Genomic DNA, 21,662 nt, shown 5'->3' on the forward strand with positions numbered 1-21,662 from the left:
ATAGTTACTCCATATTTATTCAGCAAACAGGCCAGACCTTTTATTAGAACTAGTGATTCAGAGGTAATTAGGATAGGACCCTTCTCCTCAAACTGCTCGAATCTGGAGGCAAGACGAGTGGCCAAGATGTCACACAGTGAGTGGTGTCTTGGAGGGGCGCTTCCCTGAGGAGATGTTTCTGGAACCCTTCCGAAAGGACGACAAGAGCACGTGAGGTCAACAAGGTGGGGGAGGGTGCTGCAAGCCAAGGAAACAGCACATGCTCGTACAGGAACCAGGGCAGAAGAACAAAATGAGATTGGCCGATACATTTTATCAAGTCGGATGGAATTGTTAGCACGGATGGGAGAGGGTGGAAACTGTCAGACGTTCCTTGATTGAGCTAATATGGACAGTGAGGTGAAGGAAGAAGTCCTGAGTGGAGGGGATAAGGAAGAAGGGTTTAGTAGCTGTGGAAAGGCTTGCTTTTTAAAGGGGAATCGGAGGGGTGCCTGGATGGCTCAGTCGATTAAGTGTCCAGCTCTTGGTTTCTGCTCAGGTTGTGATTTCTGGGTCGTGAGATCGAACCCCATGTTGGGCTCCATGCTGAGTGTGGAGTCTGCTCGAAATTCTCACTCCCTCTTCCTCTGCCCCTCCCGCTTGTGCTGTCTTTCTTCCTCTCTAAAATAAATAAACAAATCTTTAAAAAAGGGGGGTGGTGTATCTTAGGGTGACAGAGATGTGAAGCATAGATAGGATTTGCTGGTCTCAGGCTCTGAAAGGAGTCCTGGGTAAAGCTGTTTTCCACGTGGTGCCGGCTGACACTCCGGGTCTCCTATGAGGCTAATCAAGCCTAGCAGGGCATGTGGGGCCTTCCAGGCCCTGGAAGCCTATAGGCGTTAGAGGTCCATTGACTCATGCTGCCTGTATCCCAGTGGCAAACCTGCCCCACAGGGGGAACGTTTGGGAAATGCTATCTTAGGGTCTTCCCAGAGGAGCAACACCACAGCCTCATCCCAGATATTGAGGGTGATTAAGCTCAGGCTTTTTCTCCCTTGGCTGCTTTAACACTATTTGGGCTTCATAAAGCCTACTTGTACAGTATTGTTGGGGAGATAGTCAAATGTGTGTGTGTCTGTACTTTTTTATATTGAGCTGTAGCATGTATACCTAGTTGTAGTTATTCCATGTTTTTCTATTGTTGGACCGAGTGGATTTTAGAAAACCAAGAATACCCAAGAGTGCGATAATAAAAATTGTACCTACGTGTAGTCATTCATCCAAGTGGGTATAGTCCATCCGTACATCCGTCTTCCCAGATTGCTGATAAGTACAGTTGGAGGAGACTGTGTGGAAATAACAAGCAGAGAGGATATTGTAATGAAATGACATTTCTTTCTAATGAGGTGCAGGACTTGAACTCAGAGCTTTGGATAGCCAGGGAGGGTTTTGGCCGCACTGTGGAGGGACGATATCTGTATGGCAGAGGGGTGATTCCAGGCCAGCGAGGGGGACAGGGTGAAGAGAGGGAGAGTCAGGCAGTGGGAAGACCAGCAGGAGCCCGGGGAGTGACGGAGTGCACCCAGAGGAGCGCATTGTAAAGGCGGGGATGGTCGGGGGAGGACAGTGTGGGGGATGCAAAGTTATCCCAGGAATAAGAGACAAATTCTGGATCTGCTAGATCCTTCGTGATGACTGGCTTTGGAGACAAAGAAGTAAAGGATTACAGAAGAGAAGTGTCAGCCCTGCTGACTAAATGGGGGTCCTACTCCTAGGCAGGGGTGTCCAGAGGAGGGACGTGACCAGGAAGGGCATGCTGGCCAGGGGCCGTGTTCAGCCAGGGGCAGGCACTGTCTGTCCGCAGAGTAGGTGGGACTGACTCACGACTCGTCTGCACATTGAGGTTATCTGATTCTGTGCAGTGTGAGCCATTTAACAAAATATTCCAAATGAACCACAAATGATAAAATGAACTGGACTACATATCAAGCTTCCTCCAACAGTGGATAATTGCAAAACCACTCTCTGGGGGAAGGCCCATTTTTCCTTTTTTTTTTTTTTTTTCCTTTTGTTTTCTCATTTGTTTCCTTTCAAGGAGGGAAGGAAAGTTAGGAAGTTCAACAACTAAAATTAACTTTACAGAAGGAGAGCCAGAAGCTATGATAGAGCCATTGAAGCACGGTCACATACAGTTTCTATCTTCCGAACAGAATTAAGGCTTACTTTACTACCACTCACTTTACTACCTTACAGTGCAGATGTTCCAGAACAAGAACCGTGGGTTTTGCATCTTGCCAGTGGGTGGTGTGGATTGTAATGTGATGATGCTGATCCCACAGGCCTATCCAGATAAGCCTCCTTACTTTATAGTCACATCCATGAGCTGTTATTGATATAAATTTGTAGCTAATTGTGAAACCAACTATTTGCTCTTCATTCCGTCTCTGTCTTCAGTTTCGACTCGCAGTAATCTTTCCCTGTATTGGGATGTGTCAGTTCTGTTATTACTATTAATGCTGTAGTTTTCCATGGTAATTAGCAGGCAATTATAGTTCATCTCCAATTATTAGCATGTGATTATCGGATTTTCATCTGTGCCCTCATACGAATCTTTCTTTAGAGCCAATTTTTAAATTACCAGTTTTACGTTAAGGTTAAGCTTTTCTTGGAAACTTGAATTCCAGCGAGAAGGAAATATTTTTTGAAGTCTGGTTCTCAATAGTTTTCTTTGGGGGTCAAAGATAAGCCTTTTGAAGATTCTCCAGCACAGAATTTTGCTGTGAATTACTCTGCTTAGCTGTTCTGTCCAGGCCTGGGAGTCTTTCAAATAGGAATTGTGATTAAAATTAAGTAACGCTGCTTCTCTTTCTCTCTTTTTTTGAGTTTTCTAGAGGAGGCTGGCTTCGGATGTGCCCTACAAGGGTGCTTTCTTGCAGGTCTTACCGCCAAACCTGGGCTGGGCCACCCAGCAATGTGCAGAAACGTGGCAAGGTGGAGATTCGGGTAGTGGGTGAGAGGCAGCTGCTGACTCTGCGAGGGTGGGGGGAGGTCAGGTGCCAGGTCGTCTGCGTGAGAGACGCAACGTGAGGTTGAGGCCTAGGACACGAGAGTGCCCTACAACTCACCTTTCTTCTGGCTGGGGTGTCCCACTGACCATTTAGTTTTCTTCTGTGGAGGGTTCTCTCCAGAATCAAACAGATCTGCTCTCTTCCTGTAGTCAGGAAGATGTGGGTCTTTCCTTCTTTAAAGATAACTCTGTTATGTGGAATTTCGAATTTTGATCCTGGATGATTTTCACACTTCTGAATAGATAAGAAAAGTAAATTTGACTCAGAATAAAACAAAACCTCTTGAGAGCCCCTAACATTAAGAATGTAATCACAGGGCTGCTGTGGTCAGGGCTGTGAGTCAGAGGTGAGTTGGAAGGGCAACCTTGATCCTGCTTCCTCCAGAGCAGGGAGGAGTTGGGGAGGGGGGGCCAGCACCACCCAGCAGGGGTCCTCTCCTCCCCAGCTCTAGACGCGTGTGGTACCTTCTGCTCTGAGCAATGTGTTGTATGTAGCCAGAGTGGCAGAACATTCCTTTTCATCTTCAACTTTGATTAGAAAAACAGTTATGTGATAAATGTGTAGGAGGCTAATTAAGGTTATATGTTTTAAAACATTATAAAATGCAAGTACTCTTCAAAGTTTATTCTTAGTTCAGACAGAACATATTGATTTTCAGTGATCACGGAGCCACTGTGGGTTTTCATTTATTGCAGAGCGTGTCTTACTGTGAGTCCTAGACGCTCATTCTGTTGGGGATGACAGCTCTGGGGAGAAGCACTTCCTGCTCAGCTGTGAGCTTAGTATGACCCAGGGGAATCCCCACCTTCCCACAAGTAAAGGGTCCAGAACAGAGCTAGAGTTCACAAACTGCCCATGTCCAGGCCTTGATTCTTGGAGCCTCCCTTTGAATTATGAGCTGGGTCTTCCTCTGTCTTCCACTCTACGTTTCTTAAAAAAGATGTCCACTAGCCCATATCCGTACCACTAATGTCTCTCCATCCAGTTCAGCCTGGCTTTTATTAAAAATTTTTTAAAAGATTTAATTAATTTATTTATTTGAGAGAGAGAGAGAGAGCACCCAAGGAGGGGGAGCAGCAGGCAGAGGGAGAGGGAGAAGCAGGCTCCCCACTGAGCAAAGAGCTCGACCTGGGACTCAATCCCAAGACCTATGACCTGAGCCATAGGCAGAAGCTTAACTGACTGAGCCCCCCAAGTACCCCAAGTCTATAGGCCCATTTTTACCCCTCACTAGTTTTCCTCGTTACTTGCAACCTCTTCTTTGTTCCTCTCTACAGTCCTCCTTGTTTAGAATGTCCCTCCCTCCCTCCTTGACCTGGCAGACATTTTACCCCTGAAGACCTGGCTCCTCAGTCCCCACTTGGATGGGATCTTCCTCAGCTTTCAGGGAGAGTCAGCGGCTCCCACTATGGGTTTTGGTTTCTCTCTCGTCAATAGCACTTTGCTGTGTTTCACTTGGTTCATCCGTGTACATTCTGTCCATCTCACTAGGTGCTGAACTTATTGGGTGGAGAGAGAATTTTTTAACCTTTCTATATACCCAGCATCTGGTACAGAGCCTGACATAGCATAGATGCTCACTGGTGTTGACTAGTTCATGAACACACTGCCCCATGTATGGTTTTGTGTTTAGGTAGTAACAGTTATGGTAAGCAGGCGCGGGTCTCGTTACGTGAGAAATATAACTGGGGTGGCATTTTCTCCTCTTGCATGCTGAAAGAATAATTTTTGGTAGTATTTTTCTGATGTCAGGAGGCTAGATGTGCATTTGGTACCTTAATTTCTTAGATTTTAAACATTATTTTATTATACCACAGCCATTTTGATGAAACTAGTTTAATAACTAAGACTAATTGTTAACATAAAAATAGAATACATACATAATAAAGCAGGGGAGATGCCCCATTTTTAACTTAACTAGAAATTATTACTGTTTCCTGGAAGCAAACAAATAGGAAATTGTTTCAAAGCAAACTTTCAAGAAAAAGTAGCTAGATTTGGAAATTAAAAAGTGTAATGAATGTGGCCCTGAATCATTTTTCTCACTGCTCCTAGGAACTATGTTTACCTGGTTCCAGGACATTATTGTTTACTAAATCTTTCCCTGTAAGGGTTTCCTTACTGTACTGCTGACAATTTTAAAGCCATGAGTGGTTAACCAGAAGAAATGTTAAAGCAGGGGACTGATACTTAGAGACCTCTCTGAGAATTGTAGTAGACCCTCTACTTAATACCATAGAATGCTTTATTTTCTGTTTTACATCCCCCCCCCCCTACATTTACTAGACACTGTACTGTCTTTCCCTTACCATTTTCGGTATCTTCAGCTATGGAAGACCATGCTTTCTTGTCAAACATGTAATCTGTGCTTTTATTTGATTTCATGTCTTTCGTTTGTGGCCTCATTATTATTTTCTTCAGAGATGCTTTTAATAAGACTGCAGGTAACCTGAAAGTCTCATGTTTTTGGCATTATCTGATTGGCTTAACAATTGCAAAAAAAAAAAAAAAAAGTACCTGGAGATACACTCTGATAGTTTCATGAGGCTCATCTCTATATCAAAAACTACAGAGCTGGTATTGTCAGCTGTTAGCATTTACTAGAAGCCTCTCTCTGGCTGCACACTTCAGCAGAAACAAATTTACGTCTTTGCAATACCCCCAAGTGCGAAATTGGGCAAATCTAAAGTTTTCCTTCTTTGTTTACACAACCTAAAACTTGCCAAGAGAAAGTTTTTCCAAAATTAAATTAAGCTCTTTGAGGTTGGAGAAACCAAAATAAGGCGAAGCTAATCTGTAGAAGAGTCTCTGAACAGGCTCCAGGAATGCGGAGCTGCCACTAGTTTCTCTGCTCTCGGAAAGACAAGTATCGAAATGAGGGGGTGCTGAAGAAGTGAGTGTCTCATCATTGGGCAGGGATCCTGTGAGGTAGGTGCTGGTTTTCTCTCCATTTTGCAGATGGGAAACCTGCTTAGAGCAGTTACGCAACTTTGCTTAGGGGATGCTGATGCCCTTAAACCCTGAGCGCTGTCTCCGGATGCTGAAGTCCGCACTACAGCGGAAAACAGCGAACAGAAGCAACAGCTTCCCTCCTTCGAAGGGCAGCTTTATCTTCTTGAAGAACTCTGTGTAAGAGAATTGGAATTTCAATTTCAAAATGCTATCTAAGTCTTCTAGTAATTGGTGGAAAAGAAGTAAACAGGAGTAGCAGCCCAAGTAATTCAAGTAGCAGTTCTTGCAGAAATTGTTCATGTAACGAACCAGAACAACTCGTGCAGTGCTCCCCCCCCCCACCCTGCCGCACGCCCATCACACACATAACAGACGCACCCTCCTGTGTCTGATGGGCAGCCACGGTCAGCGAGAGGGGTTGAAAAGGGAGGCTGATCTGCAAGAAACAAGAAGTGTTGGCGAGGATATGGAGAAAAAGGAACACGCATGCAGTGCTGGTGGGAATGCAAATTAGCGCAGCCACTGTGGAAAACAGTATGCACGTTCCTCAAAAAATTAAGAATAGAATTGCCTATGATCCAGGAATCACGCTAGTGGGTATTTACCCAAAGAATGTGAGAACACTAATTCAAAAGGACACATGCACCCCTGTCTTTATTTACAGTAGCCAAATATGGAAGTAGCCCAGGTGTCCACTGATAGATGTACGAACAAAGAAGATGTGGTGTTTGTTGGTGTGTATGTGTGTGCATGTGTATGAATATTATTTAGCCATAAATAGGAATGAAATCTTCCCATTTGCAGCAACATGGCTCTAGAGAGTGTAATGTTAATCAAAATAAGTCAGACAGAGATAGACAAATAGTATATGATTTCTCTCACAAGTGGAATTTAGGGAACAAAACAAGGAAGAAAAAACTGAGAAACCAAAAAACAGACTCTTAACGGAAGTGAACAGATGGTTCCCATAGGAGAGGTGGGTGGGGCTGGGTGAACTGGTGAAGGGATTAAGAATGCACTTACCTTGGGGAGCACTGCGTAATGCATGGAATTGTTCAATCACTGTATTGTACATTTGAAAGTAATATAACACTGTATGTTAACAACACCGGAATTAAAATTTTTTTTAAAAATGGAGGCTAATCTTAGTGGAACTTGAGCAGCTGGAGGGATTGGGTTTGTGGTTCAGATTTAGCAGAAGATAATCTGTGTGAGGATTTACAGTTCTTGTAATGTGTCTGTGTCCTGTACCACCAGTTACCAAAAAGTCATTTCTTTTATTTGAATTTTCTTTAGTCTGTGACTCAAAAGTAGAGTTGTATGTTTTTGAAACTTATTTCTACCATTGATAGCTGCTAGTACTAGCATGGGTCTTTGAGAGAGACTGGAATGTGTTCTCATAGAATGGCAATTCTCAAGTTTCTTACGATACAGTGCCATCATCTGAGAAAGAGTTCAGTTTTCTGTTGTGAGAGCTGGTTTAACTGGGAAGTTATAGTGTCTGGAAATACCATCTGAGGTGGGAACATGTTGGGGACTTTGTTCTGGAGGGAAGGGGCCCCAGATCTGAGATGATTACGGTGGGTTGGCCACTGTGGGCAGGAACTTGGAATCCTGTGTGCCTCTTCTTGTCCCCACACCTTCCCCTAAGACTATTAGTATACCAACTGAGAAGATGAAGAATGAACAACTAAAATTGAATATGAGTAATTCATGTAGTATACAAAAATAAATTACTTACCAATGCATCTATCGATGCCTTCATTCATTTAGCAAACTGTCAGAAAGTACCAGTCACTATTTTTCAAGTGATAGAATAGTTTGAGTTAAAAATAGACTGAAGAAGTTAAATCTCACTGAAAACATAGACTAATGGGAAGAGCTTAATTTTAAGCCCATCCGAGCTTATTTAAATTCAGAGCCAGAAGCCATATAGGTACTATATAAGCATATGTATTTGTGGTGTATATGCATAGGATAGGACCTAGTCTCAGTTTGAAATCAAGTTTATAGATCAAGACCAGCATTTGTTAAAAAAAAAAAAAAAATTCAGAGAGAGTAAAAAATACTAGCATACATGGAACACAGTAATAGGCTATAGTATAAAATGCTTTCCTCACATAAGTTTATTGAAAATGAATTGAAATTCAAATTACAATTGAAAGCTAGAACATTGGTTTATAAATTTCTTTGCTAGAAGCAAAGGGGTGACTCAGACACACATAAAGTATTAGGTTTCACTCAAAGGGAGAATTCCAAGGAAGATTCCTTCTTTAATGATGTTTGTGAAGGTAATACAGTCAACCATGAGAAGTAAACAGGAGTAGTATTTTAACTCCAGTTCTAATATCGAAGTCACTCAATACTGCTTACATTCTATGAGTCACAAATGATGGCTTCATAATTTCAGCCATTATTTTTCTAGATGGTATGTGGAAAGGTGCTTGTTTGAAAGGTTGTATGTCATAGATATCAAAGGGCTCTGGCTTTGTCTGTAGCCAGAACTTCTTGGGTTCCAATCCCAGCTTGGCCGCTTAAAAAGTAAGTGATTATCAGGGAGGTGCCTAACATGTTAGCCTGTTCCCTATTCTATAGAGTAAGGAGAATTTAAAAAGCTACTGGTCAGCATTGTGTGAGGTCATGTTTGTGAAGTATGTACGTTTAGCACACACTTGGCTCTCAGAAACTGGTGGCTGAACCTATTATTTGCTCAGGGACCAGGACCAAATGGTGGAAATACATTCAGAGCATCTAAAAATCGGCTCAAGTGTCAACATACTCAAGGAAACCCGGGTTACCTCTGACTAGGGAAAAGCATGATAAAGAATAGAATGGACTCATTAGAGTTCCTATGAGTCATCCAGGCTTTAAGAAGCTGCTGCTTTGATTTCGAAAACCAAAAAAAACCTCAAAACGTACTTGGACTAGGGTTTATTTATTCTACCTATTTTAAGTCAGAGCGAATGCTTCTAGAATGACCCTCAAGTGTTTCCTGAATTTGAGCTGATTCTGTTTGGTCTTTGCAGACATAGGGAAGCAGATGTTTGAGGACAGCTGGGTTGGGGGAGTAGGGACCTGTATAGTTCCCCTCACCCACTAAAGGACTAGCAGAGTTTGTTCTTAGATATTATCCCTCTCTCCCTCCTCCTTCTCCTTCTTCTTTTTAAGATTTACTTATTTTTGAGGGAGAGCTAGAGTGTACATACAGGGTGGGGCAGGGGTAAAGGGAGAGAGAAGCCCCCAGGAGACTCCTGGTTAAGCTTGGAGCCCAACTAGGGGCTCGAACCTGTGACCTGAGATGGGTCCCGAGCTGAATCCAAGGACCTGAGCTGAAACCAAGAGTTGGACGCTTAACCGTCGGTACCACCCAGGGGCTCCAGATATTGTCTCTCTTTTGTAGATGAGGAAATACAGGTTCAGAGAGCTTCCATAACTCACTCAAGGCCACAGGGCTTGTTGAGAGAAGAAATTAAATTCTGGTTGGTAGGTTTCTACCCCCAGTGTCTTTTCTTCATATGCTTTGGGCACCGCCCTATAAATTGATCCCCTGTATGTCCCAACCCCACATATAAACTACCTCAGATCTTTGGCTTTTTAAAAACAAACAAACAGAACATCTTCTAAGGTTGCAATGTAGCACACTGAATTGGCAATTGCGCCCTGAGCCATTTTCAGCATTCCAGGCTCATTATTTCACCAGTCCAGACAGAATCCACACGTTTCGGAAGAACAACAATTTTTATATTAATTATCCCATTCCTTTTAATCTCCAACAATATACACAACAAATAATTAAAAGGGATAGTTATAATTTACCAAGCACGTGAAGCTTAATTACGGTGAAGGAATTAAGAGTTCCTTTGACGGCATTCCAGAACCATACTCACACACACAGAAGAGACTCAACCTCCAAGCCTGAGTCGAAAAACCCATGAACAGACCACCGATTATATACCAAAAGTAAAAGAATAAGACAGCAAAAGGATGCACCATCACGGTTTCCATAACAATTAAAATAGAGTTGAATCCCATAATTTCTCTGCAGTGCGTAACTTGCCAGAAGCGTGTGGAAAGCACTGCTCATTCGCCCATGCTCAGCGGCCCTTCCCTGGGACACCGCAGTGTTGCTCACACCTCCTGTTTTCTCAAAAGGGCCAACTTTTTGAACTTTCAATCTTCACGGTGCCTTCAGGGTATGGAGATGCTTTCTTTGCTTCCTCTCCACGGCAGCACCCAACCCTGCCCTGCTCTGTCCAGGAATTTGTGATGGTCCCAGGATGTGCACTCATGGAACTTCTCGTAGGTTCTCCCCTCTCAGCTAGTTGCCATGCAGGATATGCTGTGATTTTTCCCTACCAGGTGTTCATATCTGGGGACAATTTATTCTTTAATCTGCAAGATAAATACAGGCAGTGATGAATAGTATGACCTTTAGCAGCAGACAGGTTGCAAATCACAGGGTGGTCAGGTACCAGCCACGTGATTTTGTACAAGCCACTGAACTGCCCTGTAGGACGAGCATGCTAACACCTACCTCACAGAGATGAGGTCATGTTGGTAAAAGACTTGACACAGGTTTGGCCTTCAGTAAGCTCTTGGTTTATGACACTTATTATCCCAAGAGCGTTTGCATTTTAATATCACGAGATGATAATATCCGTATGCAAAGCAGTGGATGTTTCAGGATGGGATTCTGCTTGCATGAGTGCAAGCAGACATCTTGGAGCAAGTGGTACTCTGGGCTTACCGTGTAGCTAACTGTGTGGTTTGTGTCCACCGGAGGAGAAATTTTTGAAGAAAAAGAACAGTCTGTCACATGGATTTCACCGATAACTGATAATGGACCTCAATGACAGATGTCTCAGACTTTAAGACTGTATGTGGACTGAATCAGGTACACCTGGAGCATTCAGTCATTCCTGTCTGCTGTAGAACAGTGCTACCCAAAGTGTAGACCCCAGACCAGCAGCATCGGGCCCATCTGGGAGCTTGTTAGAATTGTGTTAGAATGGCACATTCTTTGCCACATCCCACACCCACTGAATCATCATCTCAGAGAGTGAGCCCAGACTCCTACATTTTACCAGAGCCCTCCAGGTGATTCTGATGCACCCCAGCATTTGAGAAGCACTGAATGCTTGTACACACACAAGCCTGTATGCTTTGGGAATCCAGAAATACTCATTCTGCACCTTTGGGGAGTCTCCGAACAGGCCCTAGAGAACGTGTATGGCTTTGCATTCCCATACACGTCGCTTTGACATCCCAAGGACACACACAGCCTTAGAGAGGACCCAGAAAAGTTTGATTGTCACCAACCACATGACTTCAACAGTGAGATAAACTTTGTTCTTATTTCATTAGATAGACTCCCATTTCTTTCATGGTTTCATTCTTTTTTGATGCTTCAGGTTGTTTTGTATACTTCGGGTTGTATACTTCTGTGTATAAATTATTAAGAATAATAAAAACTATCTTTTTGAAAAAGATTTTATTTATTTATTTAACAGAGATCAAGAGTAGAAAGAGAGGCAGGCAGAGAGAGAGGAGGAAGCAGGTTCCCTGCTGAGCAGAGAGCCCGATGCGGGGCTCGATCCCAGGACCCTGGGATCATGACCTGAACCAAAGACAGAGACTTTAACCCACTGAGGCACCCAAGTGCCCTGAAGAACTACCTTTAAAACTCAGATTAAATTGGCATACATTTTTTTTGACATCTATTTTAGCCAATTATAATATTGCTCCCTGATGCTGAATTTTGGAAACATCTAGGTCTTTTTCCCATTTATAGCCTCATTCTCACTAAGATGTTAGTATTCTTTGGATATTTACAAACCAGGGTACAAAACATGTAGTTTTTATGTTACCTTGTCATCTTTTTTGGGGAAAAATCCATTTAAAAAGTAATATGTTCATAATTAAGTGTTTTATGATTTATTTATTTATTATTGACTGGGGTGATTACTTTTCAGCTGTGGTGGCTCTCATGCAAGAATAAAGCCAGACACTCAAGTCACCTGACTTGTAGTCATACAAGGGAATCCCAAGTGCAGGAGGTTGAATGGTGACCTTCAGAAATGATCTATGTTCTAATTCCCAGAACCTGTAAATAGGACCTGATTTGGGAAAAAGGTTTTTAGAAATGTGATTACATTAAGGTTCTCAAGATGATACCATCCTGGATTCGGGTGAACCCTAAACCCAATGACGAATCCCTAAGAGAAAAGAGGGGAACAGACACAGAGACACAGAAGGGAACACCATGTGAAGACAGAGGCAGAGATTAGAGGAATGGGTGGGTAGGTCAAGGGACACTACAGATCACCAGCAGCCGCCAGAAGCTAGGAGAGAGGCACGGAGTCTATCAACTTGCAGAGCCTCAGGAAGGAACCAACACTGTCAACACCTTGATTTGGAATGTGTGGACTCCAGAACTCTGAGAGAATAAATTCCTCTTGTTTTAGATTACCAGATTTGTAGTAGTTTGTTATGGCAACCCTAGGAAATGAAGCTTATTACAGCAGCACATCACAGTTCATTTTACTAGTTGAGTGGCTATCAGCATTTTCAAAATTCGGGTTTGGAAAACTTTCCTGAGGAAATAAGTTAAGGAAGTCTTAACAGCAGGCTCCTGGATTTCTGTTTCTATACCATGAGTCATAAGCCTTTAAGCAAGCATTAACACACTTTTCAGAAATGGGAGATATATCTATTAGCATTTTATTCATTGGGCAATAAAGTGTGTGGACAAAGTAACATCAGCGTGCAGAAGCTGTTTAGTTTTCAAAAACTTTCATAGTTATAAATGATAGCAGAGCTATTTACCATTTGTAGGAATGGCTTAGAGACTAAAGATGAACAGATATTTCTTGTTTTGCCCAAGGTTAAGGAAAAAGGTGTGGGGCACCTGGATGGCTCAGTCAGTTAAGCATCTGCCTTCTGCTCAGGTCATGATCCTCAGGTCCTAGGATGGAGCCCCATGTCCTTGCCCCATCCCCCACCCCCACCCCACTGCTTGTTCTCTCTCCCTCTTGCTCGCTCGCTCGCTCTTTCTCACTCTCAAATAAATAAAATCTTTAAAAAAAGAAAAGGAAAAGGTGTGACATCAGTCTCTTAGTTATATTTTTGGTTTAGAATGCTCATGGATCCATTCATTCATTCACTTACCCATTTATTTAGCGAATGTATGGAGAGCATTTTATCTGTATGATATTAAGCACTGAAAAAAACCAGCAGTATTGAAGAGCGAATAGCTAATGGGAAATACTGGTGGTAAACAAGTAAACAAATAAATAAAATATTGGCACATGGTATAAAGGAAATCAACAAGCCTTTCCAGTCTTTTTGTTTTTGTTTTTTTTTTGTTACTGGCATAAAAAAGCTTATTAAACTTACTTGTGTTGTTCATTTATTTATTTGTCTACTTATTTATTTTCTCTCTCCTAGTGGACTATAAAAGCCACATGATCAGAGACATGGTCTTGTTTCCTGCTGTTTTCCCAGTGTAGGGACACTGCCTGGCACATAGCAGGCACACAGTACATATTTGTTCAATACATTTGCTGATGAAATGAATATGATAGAAACTGACAGAGGCCCTGTGCCAGATGAGGGGACCTGGAAAGCATTGTGTTTGTATTTGTAATTGTATTTGTAATGCATTTGTTTTTAAAATATTTGGTCAGGGGCGCCTGGGTGGCTCAGTGGGTTAAAGCCTCTGCTTTCAGCTCAGGTCATGATCCCGGGGTCCTGGGATCGAGCCCTCAGCAGGGAGCCTGCTTTCCTTCCTCTCTCTCTGCCTGCCTCTCTGCCTACTTGTGATCTCTGTCTGTCAAATAAATTTAAAAAACAAAACAACAACAAAAATACAAAATAAAATCTTTGGTCAAAGTATGTGACCGAACTGCTTTGGTTTATCTTTATTTCTAAATATGAATGACATTTGCTTTTGTTTTTCTTTTTTTAAAGATTATTCATTTATTTAATTGACAGAGAGAGATCACAGGTAGGCAGAGAGGCAGGCAGAGAGAGAGGGGGAAGCAGGCTCCCTGCAGAGCAGAAAGCCCCATGGGGGGCGGGGAAGGGGGGGCTCGATCCCAGGACCCTCAGACCATGACCTGAGCCGAAGGCAGAGGCTTAACTCACTGAGCCACCCAGGCGCCTCTGACATTTGTTTTTTAAATTTACAATTGACCTAAAGCTGTTTTAAAGATGCATATTAAAAACTTATTTAGGGGCGCCTGGGTGACTCAGTGGGTTAAAGCCTCTGCCTTAGGCTCAGGTCATGATCTCAGGGTCCTGGGATGGAGCCCCGCATCGGGCTCTCTGCTCGGCTGGGAGCCTGCTTCCTCCTCTCTCTCTGCCTGCTTGTGATCTCTGTCTGTCAAATAGATGAATAAAAAATCTTAAAAAAAAAAATAAACTTATTTAAAAGCTGTTGAACTGCTTATTGAAAACTACCAGACTGTCTTTTAAAACAAAGAGGTATGAAGAATCAGGGAACTCACTTCCTTTAAATTCTGCAGTCCACTTCTCCCTTCAGAATTTTAAGAGATTGGCTGGCCTGCTGAAAGCACAGATTTGCATTTAAATCATCCTAAATAAAGCCATAAAGCCTATTCTAAATTTGTAAGGTGTGAGAGTGTTTTTCTTTGCTTTCTATTTTATCTCTTAGCTTTAGATATTTACTTTAAAATCAATAAGAAAATTTAAATACCGTAAGAGAAAAATAAGCAGAGGCTTGAACAAGAAGCTGTTATGATAAATGAATAAATTTTAAAAACAGAGAAAGAATATAAAAAACACAAAGAGCCAGAGAGTAAAGGAAAGTCTGTTCTACCTCTTTTGCAATTAGGGAATAGAAAATTAAAATAATGAGGTACCACGTGTTGCATATCATTTTGGAAAGAAACGGTTTGGGGAAACAGGAACTCATGCACTATTACTGTGAATATGGATTGTTTCAACCTTTCCAGGAGCAATTTGACAAAATGAATTAAAAGCCTTAAACATACATTTGCCTTTTGACCTATTAATTTCACTTCTGAGAATATATCTTAATGAAATAATGAAGTATGTGTGAATATTTAGCCATAAAGATAATTAAATGAAGTACTCTTTAAGGTAGCAAAATATTAAACATCATTGAAGTTACCAACAAGAACAAAATAAAGTTATGGCACTTTTTAAAACTCAATATAATTGTATTTTGCAAGTATAAGTATTGTCCATAAGTTTCTTTATTGACTTGGAAAGATGCTAAAGAAGTATTAAGGGGGAAGAAAGAAAATTAAAAGTAATTTTTATAAAAAAAATTAAAAATTATTTTTCCAACATTGTGTAAAAGTACATATTTTGGAGATAGGGAGATAGAGACTGAGGTAGGAAAGACATGAAGTCTATTCATGGGTGTGTTTTTAGTGCTTGTTTGTGGATGAGTAGATTGTCTAACTATGGCGAACCCACAAGCTTTTGTATTATAATGTGTATGCTTTATTTAAAGTGTAAAGATAAATAATTTTGCTTTAAAGTTTCCCTGGGTGAACCAGTAGAAACGTGGACAGAAGCCATGAACAGGCAGTTTCAGACACCTGGTTAGCTATCTTGGATGTGAAGAGATGCTTGAACTAACAAGTGAAAGAGGAAATGCAAATATTACATCAATAGGATATCACTTTGTACCCATTGGATTGGCCAAAAAAAATTGGTGAGAAAAAGGACAAATAGAATTCTGATAGAATCTCATTGGTACAACTCATTCCTGGGAATGGCTCTGGAGGGCCATTCTGGAGAGCACATTAAGTGGGTTTTTCTGGGATTAGCCATCACTCCAGGTCCTGAGAATAAGAAATCCAAATCAACCTGACTTTATTTTATTATGGGTTAATATGGATCTGTTATTATTATGGACTTGTTTTATTATTATTTATATCATGGATAGAAAAAGCAGATAGGAGTACTGCTTCTCTCAACCTAATTCATACAAGCACAGTGAGGTGTATTACTAAAAGAAAGTAGTTAAAATCTTGATAAAGGATCCCATGAACTTAGATTTTATAATAAACAAGGAGGAAATGGATTAAAATGATCAGATCAGGAAGGCAGACTTGAGGAAGGCAGACTTCAGAATGGCCCAGCATTAACATAACTTCTTCAAGCCTCAAGAAGCCACTTGCCCTGGAGTGACACAGCAGCCTAGAAGGACACAGCTCGAAGAAATGACCATTGGGCCAGAACTATGTCAGATTTTGTAGACAATGACCACTGTATACATCCTGGAAGTCAGTCAGAATATCTGGCTCCTGTCCTAACTCAGCAAGAAAAGCATTCAGAAAGATTTTAGAAACAAAAAGACCTCCAAGGATCATTAGAATTGAGTCTTCCTCTGGCCCCCACTGTGGGGCTGGAGTGTGAAGGGCACAGAGACGTGTCCAGGCCTGATTATGAAGAATGTGAGAGGTCATGGTGTAAGTTTTAGTCTCATAAAAAAAAATTACAAAAAGCACATCATCTGAGTTGCATTTTAGAAGAATAACGATGGGAGCTTTGAGAGAAAGAACGTTTCTGATTAGGGGACCACATTGTGAATGAACTGGACCTCAAAGGAAAGCAGATGGTCTGTGTACCATGATGCCAGCCAGGCAGGACATGGCTGATGTTCATGCAGTACAGAATCCAGGTGGGCCAAAAGTCGGGGGGAAATCCAGATGGTAAGCATAAGCTAAAACACTCCAGATGTAGTGAGGATTAAAACTCTGAAATATCATATCCAGACCTTAATGCCAGGTAAGGCAGTGACAGTGGAGACCATAAAAAGTAAGGCAGTGTAGTCTGTACCAGAAAGCTGGAGACCACCGAAGGGTCCGTATCTACAGAGAGGGGGTAAGGAACTAGTGGCCAGTGGTTACCATGGAATTCTTTGCAGCTGGTGTTAGAACTAAGCAAGCACCAGCAATGTGATTAGATCTGAAGAAGTTCATAGCTAGAGTTCCCAGACAAAATATAAATAAAAATAAAAAATAAATTATATATAAAAATATAAATAAAAAATAAAAATTAAATTTGAATTACTGACAAACAACAGGTACCTTATAAGGATAAATATATCCCAAATCATGGCTAAATCTGCCACTCTAGCCATTTCACAACACAGTTGCTGAAAATAAAAGCTATGCACACAGGCAAATCAACCCAACATTTCCTAAGAATATATAACAAACACATCGACAGCTGTTGTGTTTGTGGGAGAAGGGAGTGGAGATACAAATGAATACATAAGTATTACATAAACAAAGACACAAAAGAAGGGAGGCCTTTGAGTGGACACTTGGTGATAGTGAGCTGAGTGTGATGAACTCAGCTCTTATCTGCCTAAGTCTCAGAGGAAGTAATAACTGGTTTGCCTGCGCTCTCCCGGAATTTCTTCCCGGTAGTCCTGCTGACACTGCCCGGCTGATAAACAGCTTATTCTGTTCTGCAGAGCAATCCCTGTGGAATACTCTGGCACTGGCTGCAAAATTAAGCCCTGGGAAAGTGAACAGGTGAGGGAGTTGGGTAGGTGGCATAAGATTCAGGAGGGGAAAAAATTAATAATTTCATAAACCTCGTAAAAAAAATGAAACCAATAGATCTTCTTAGGAACATTGCTTCAGCTAGATTTCCTTCCTAATAGAGGGACATTCGTACAGGGTAACTATTAGTAAAAGAATGTCAGCAAGCACAAATCCTGAACTGTTGCCAAGAGTCGCTGCGAGAGTCGGCAGAGTCTCCCCATTGGCAAATGACAGTTCAGTCCATGTCACCGAGTCACCCTTACTTTCTTAAAGCCTTTTCCTTTTTTCATGTTACAGCTGATTACAAGGAGAGCTTTAATACGATTGGAAACATCGAGGAGATTGCGTATAATGCGGTTTCCTTCACCTGGGACGTGAACGAAGAGGCGAAGGTGAGTGGGAAGACAGTATTGATTCATTTCTCGTGCCTTTTGCATAAGGCCACCGTTCCCTGCAGATGTTTCTTTCACAAAAGTCTCTGTAAGGAGGGGAAGACCTGTTAACTCAAGCCAGCAAAAAAGGAACTGAGCCTCTTAGCTTTCTCTTGAAGTTACGCCCATTCAGTTTTGTGCAGTTAAATTGCCTTTCGGGGGTAAGGGAGAAACGGGAGTGTGTGTGTTTCGCTATGGCCTCCTACAAGACGGGCCAAGCTGCATGTCCCTCCCAAATCCTTGAGCTCCCCATGCTTCATTTTAGCATGTGGGGTGGCAAGGCTGGGCCAGAAGACCTTTTTCAACTACATTGCAGGTTTCCCCAAACAGCCCTGACTGCTGCCTTCTCCAGAGGCAGGAAAAGTGTTCAGAACTGTGGTCTCCATAAGTAAGTGATTGGGCAGGCCTCTGGCCCCATGAGTCCCTCCAGGCATACCGTGGTTGACGGAGAGGTACAGAAAGGCCTCTGATCTGCACTCCCTGCAGTATAGCTACCACCATGACCTTGAACCAAGTCTTCCATGCTGACTGCTTTAGCTTTTCCCATTTTTCTCTGGTGCCAGTATGGTTAGAAAGGGTGGTGGTAAAATCTCTGGCTAGTTGTACGCTGAGGACAGATGTCCACTACCACACTGATTTGGGTAAAAAAAGTAAGACTTGCTGATACTCGGATTTGCTTTCCAGACACGTCTCTCTCTGATTTTATGAAAGCTACTGACTTTCTCCGTATACTCCGTCCTCTGTGTTCTTGAGCTTCTGACCTTTGATCTTTGTTTTTCACTTAAGAGAAGGTTCCAGAAACCTAAGCTTATTTTCTGCCTCAGTTATGTACCATGAAGGAGGGTGTTAGCAGACTCTGTCTTCAAACTAATGAAAAGGTCAATATAAACAGTTCCCTTCAATGCTTCATTGTCTGCCAGCAGGGGTAAGGCTGGGTGAGAAAGGAAAGTGGATGGGAGTTTGTGGGCACGAGTTATGGAAGAAGAAGAATTGCGCAGTGTCTCATTTCACTCAGGTATGAAACAATGTGAGCAAAATTGGCTTTAGGCCCAAGAAAGGTGACCCAAATGGGTAAGTGGCAATAGAGTGCCAGAACAGCCTAGAGAATGTTCCAGTGGATCAGTGCGTGCAAGGAAGGAAGCAGGCCTTGAAATGGTTAGGAGGTCAGATCCCACACAGAACTGTAGGGGAAGTTGGTCTCTGCACTCCGCCTCCATTTACGGTTCCTTGGGCAAACCTTGTGCTCCCTTTTCATGCCCCCACTCTGTCAGAGGCTAGATGACTGGGCTAGATAACGAAAGGCTGTCTGGGCCATGGCACCGTGGGGCGGGGGCTGGAGTCCTTAGTTAACCATCTGACCTCCCTGGGCTTCAGTTCCCTCCCACATACAAGTACAACACTGATCAGTTGTCTTGGCTGCACCATACATTGTGCTGAGGTTACGATGGGTGAAGATCTGGTGCGTGGGGAGGAAGGACAGGGCATCCAGTAACCCTCCAGCCGCGTGAGGGGCCAGACACAGGCCCACCGCACTGCGGGGAGCACAGGGCTCAGGTGGGCTCCTGTCGTTGGAAGTGTCTTGTCACTGTAAAGCAGGCCATAAAGGAGAGCTGCCGTCAGAGCCCCAGTTTGGATCATCAGGTTGTCTGTGACAATGAGTGCCTGGGAGCGAATGTGTCCATGGAGGCCTTTCACAGAAAATGCCTCGCCAGAAGGGACAGCTGAAATGATGGAAGCCCATAGTGTGGTGAACCCGCAAGGTAGTCACGCTGGGGTTGAACAGACCTTTCTTTTAAACCAGTTCAGACAATGGGGCGCCTGGGTGGCTCAGTGGGTTAAGCCTCTGCCTTCGGCTTGGGTCATGATCCCAGGTCCTGGGATCGAGACCCGCATCAGGCTCTCTGCTCAGCGGGGATCCTGCTTCCTCCTTCTCTCTCTGACTGCCTGTCTGCCTACTTTATGATCTCTGTCTGTCAAATAAATAAGTAAAATCTTAAAACAAACAAACAAAAACCCCAGTTTAGGCAATAGTGCTTATTTCCCACAGATAGAAGCTCACTTGTCTTCTTTCCTTATGTGTAGTTGTGCCCATGTGTTGTTCCAGGCTGACAAGTTTAAGCCCATATAGACTTTGACAAACGGCAGTGGGGAATACTTTATATTGCTTATTGGGGCAAAATTTGTTTGCTTAATATATATTTTTAGCGACCTTTACTTGGTTGTTGCAGTTGTATGCAGTCTGGGTTTATCAATAAGTAATAAAAAAATAATAATTTCCCCCAGACTACTGGAAGGACTTTTTTAAAAAGAAAAACAAAACATTTAAAAGTCAAATTCACTTCATTAAGGAGGCAAGAATTTTTTTTTGTTCAACCTGTAGACCCTAAGGTATTTCTTTAAAATATTATTGATTCTGAGGTACCACGGTGGCCCAGTTGGGTAAGTGACCGACTCTTGATTTCTGCTTAGGTCATGATCTCAGGGTTGTGAGATTGAGCCCCATGGCAGGCTTTATGCTTGGTTGGGGCGTCTTCTTGAGATTCTTTTCATCTGCCCCTCCCCCTGCTAGCACGCATGTGTGCGCGCGCGCGCGCGCACACACACACACACGCACACACACTCTCTCTCTCTCTCTCTCAAAATGAGTGAATAATTTTTTTAAAAAAATAACATAAAATATTATTGTTTTTAAAATAAGCAGATTGCGGGGCTCCTGGGTGGCTCAGTGGGCGCCTTCGGCTCAGATCATGATCTCAGGGTCTTGGGATCGAGGCCCACATCCGGCTCTCTGCTCAGCCGGGAGCCTGCTTCCTCCTCTCTCTCTCTCTGCCTGCCTCTCTGCTTGCTTGTCATCTCTCTCTCTGTTAAATAAATAAATAAATAAATCTTTTAAAAAAAATAATAAAATAAGCAGATTGCAAAAACCAAAGTTGTGTGGTTGTTGAGGAAACAGTTTCAACAAAGCAAGAGGTAAAAGCTTCCCTCCCACAGAAGAGTTGTGATTTTCATAACATGGACTTCTCAGGAGCTGTTATATTTCTCTTCAAGTTCCTATTTGTAACATCCACAGAGAAATCTTCTGTGGGCTTTGAGGCTGGGGCTCCATTCAGTGTCCCATGTTATTTTGGTTTACATGGCCAGAGAACACAAAGTTATGACCTACAGCTTTCACGTGGCCCAAAGAATGCATGTGTGCGTGCATGTGTGTGTATCATGTATTTATGTTTATATTTCAATTTTAAAATTTTTTGCCCAATAATCAGGGGATTAGGGTTTTTTATCTAGACTTTCAGATTCTTATGGATAATGAAAGATGCTGGCATCCATGAGCCCAAGTGTTTGCAAGGCTACCGAGTGGCTCTTGTGAGGTAGTAGCTGTTCTTTTTAATACTTTTTTTTAGTTTTTCCCATTCTGGAGCTTTCCTTACCTGGGCCTCAAGGACATCTGAGTTTTTAATGCCTCAACCACACCCCCTTGAAAACTGAATGTGCAGTTTACATCTTCACTGGTTGTCAGAGTTGGGGAAAGTAGTGACCCAATGGAGGGTGATACGGTATGTCAGAGAGGAGTGGGCCAGGAGCCCCTCCAGCATTCTCTGGTTCCTCAGGCCAGGCTTTTGGCAGCAGGCCAGAGTTGGCACTGTTGAGAGAGTTGCTGTGGCCTGTTGAATGCCCGCGGT

The 21,662-nt window shown here is 42.6% G+C and overlaps 1 protein-coding gene across 4 annotated transcripts in view; it reads left to right on the forward strand.

Moving 5' to 3' along the window:
• GRHL2 (grainyhead like transcription factor 2) overlaps window positions 1–21,662 on the forward strand; it is a 160,773-nt gene that overhangs the window by 82,265 nt on the left and 56,846 nt on the right. For all 4 annotated transcript variants that reach the window (XM_059394943.1, XM_059394940.1, XM_059394941.1 and 1 more), the window contains exon 8: window positions 17,849–17,943. In XM_059394943.1, the coding sequence (XP_059250926.1) occupies window positions 17,849–17,943 (95 nt within the window). The remainder of the gene's footprint in view (window positions 1–17,848; window positions 17,944–21,662) is intronic.

Source organism: Mustela nigripes, chromosome 3 (assembly GCF_022355385.1).
Source record: "Mustela nigripes isolate SB6536 chromosome 3, MUSNIG.SB6536, whole genome shotgun sequence".
Lineage (NCBI taxonomy): Eukaryota > Metazoa > Chordata > Mammalia > Carnivora > Mustelidae > Mustela > Mustela nigripes.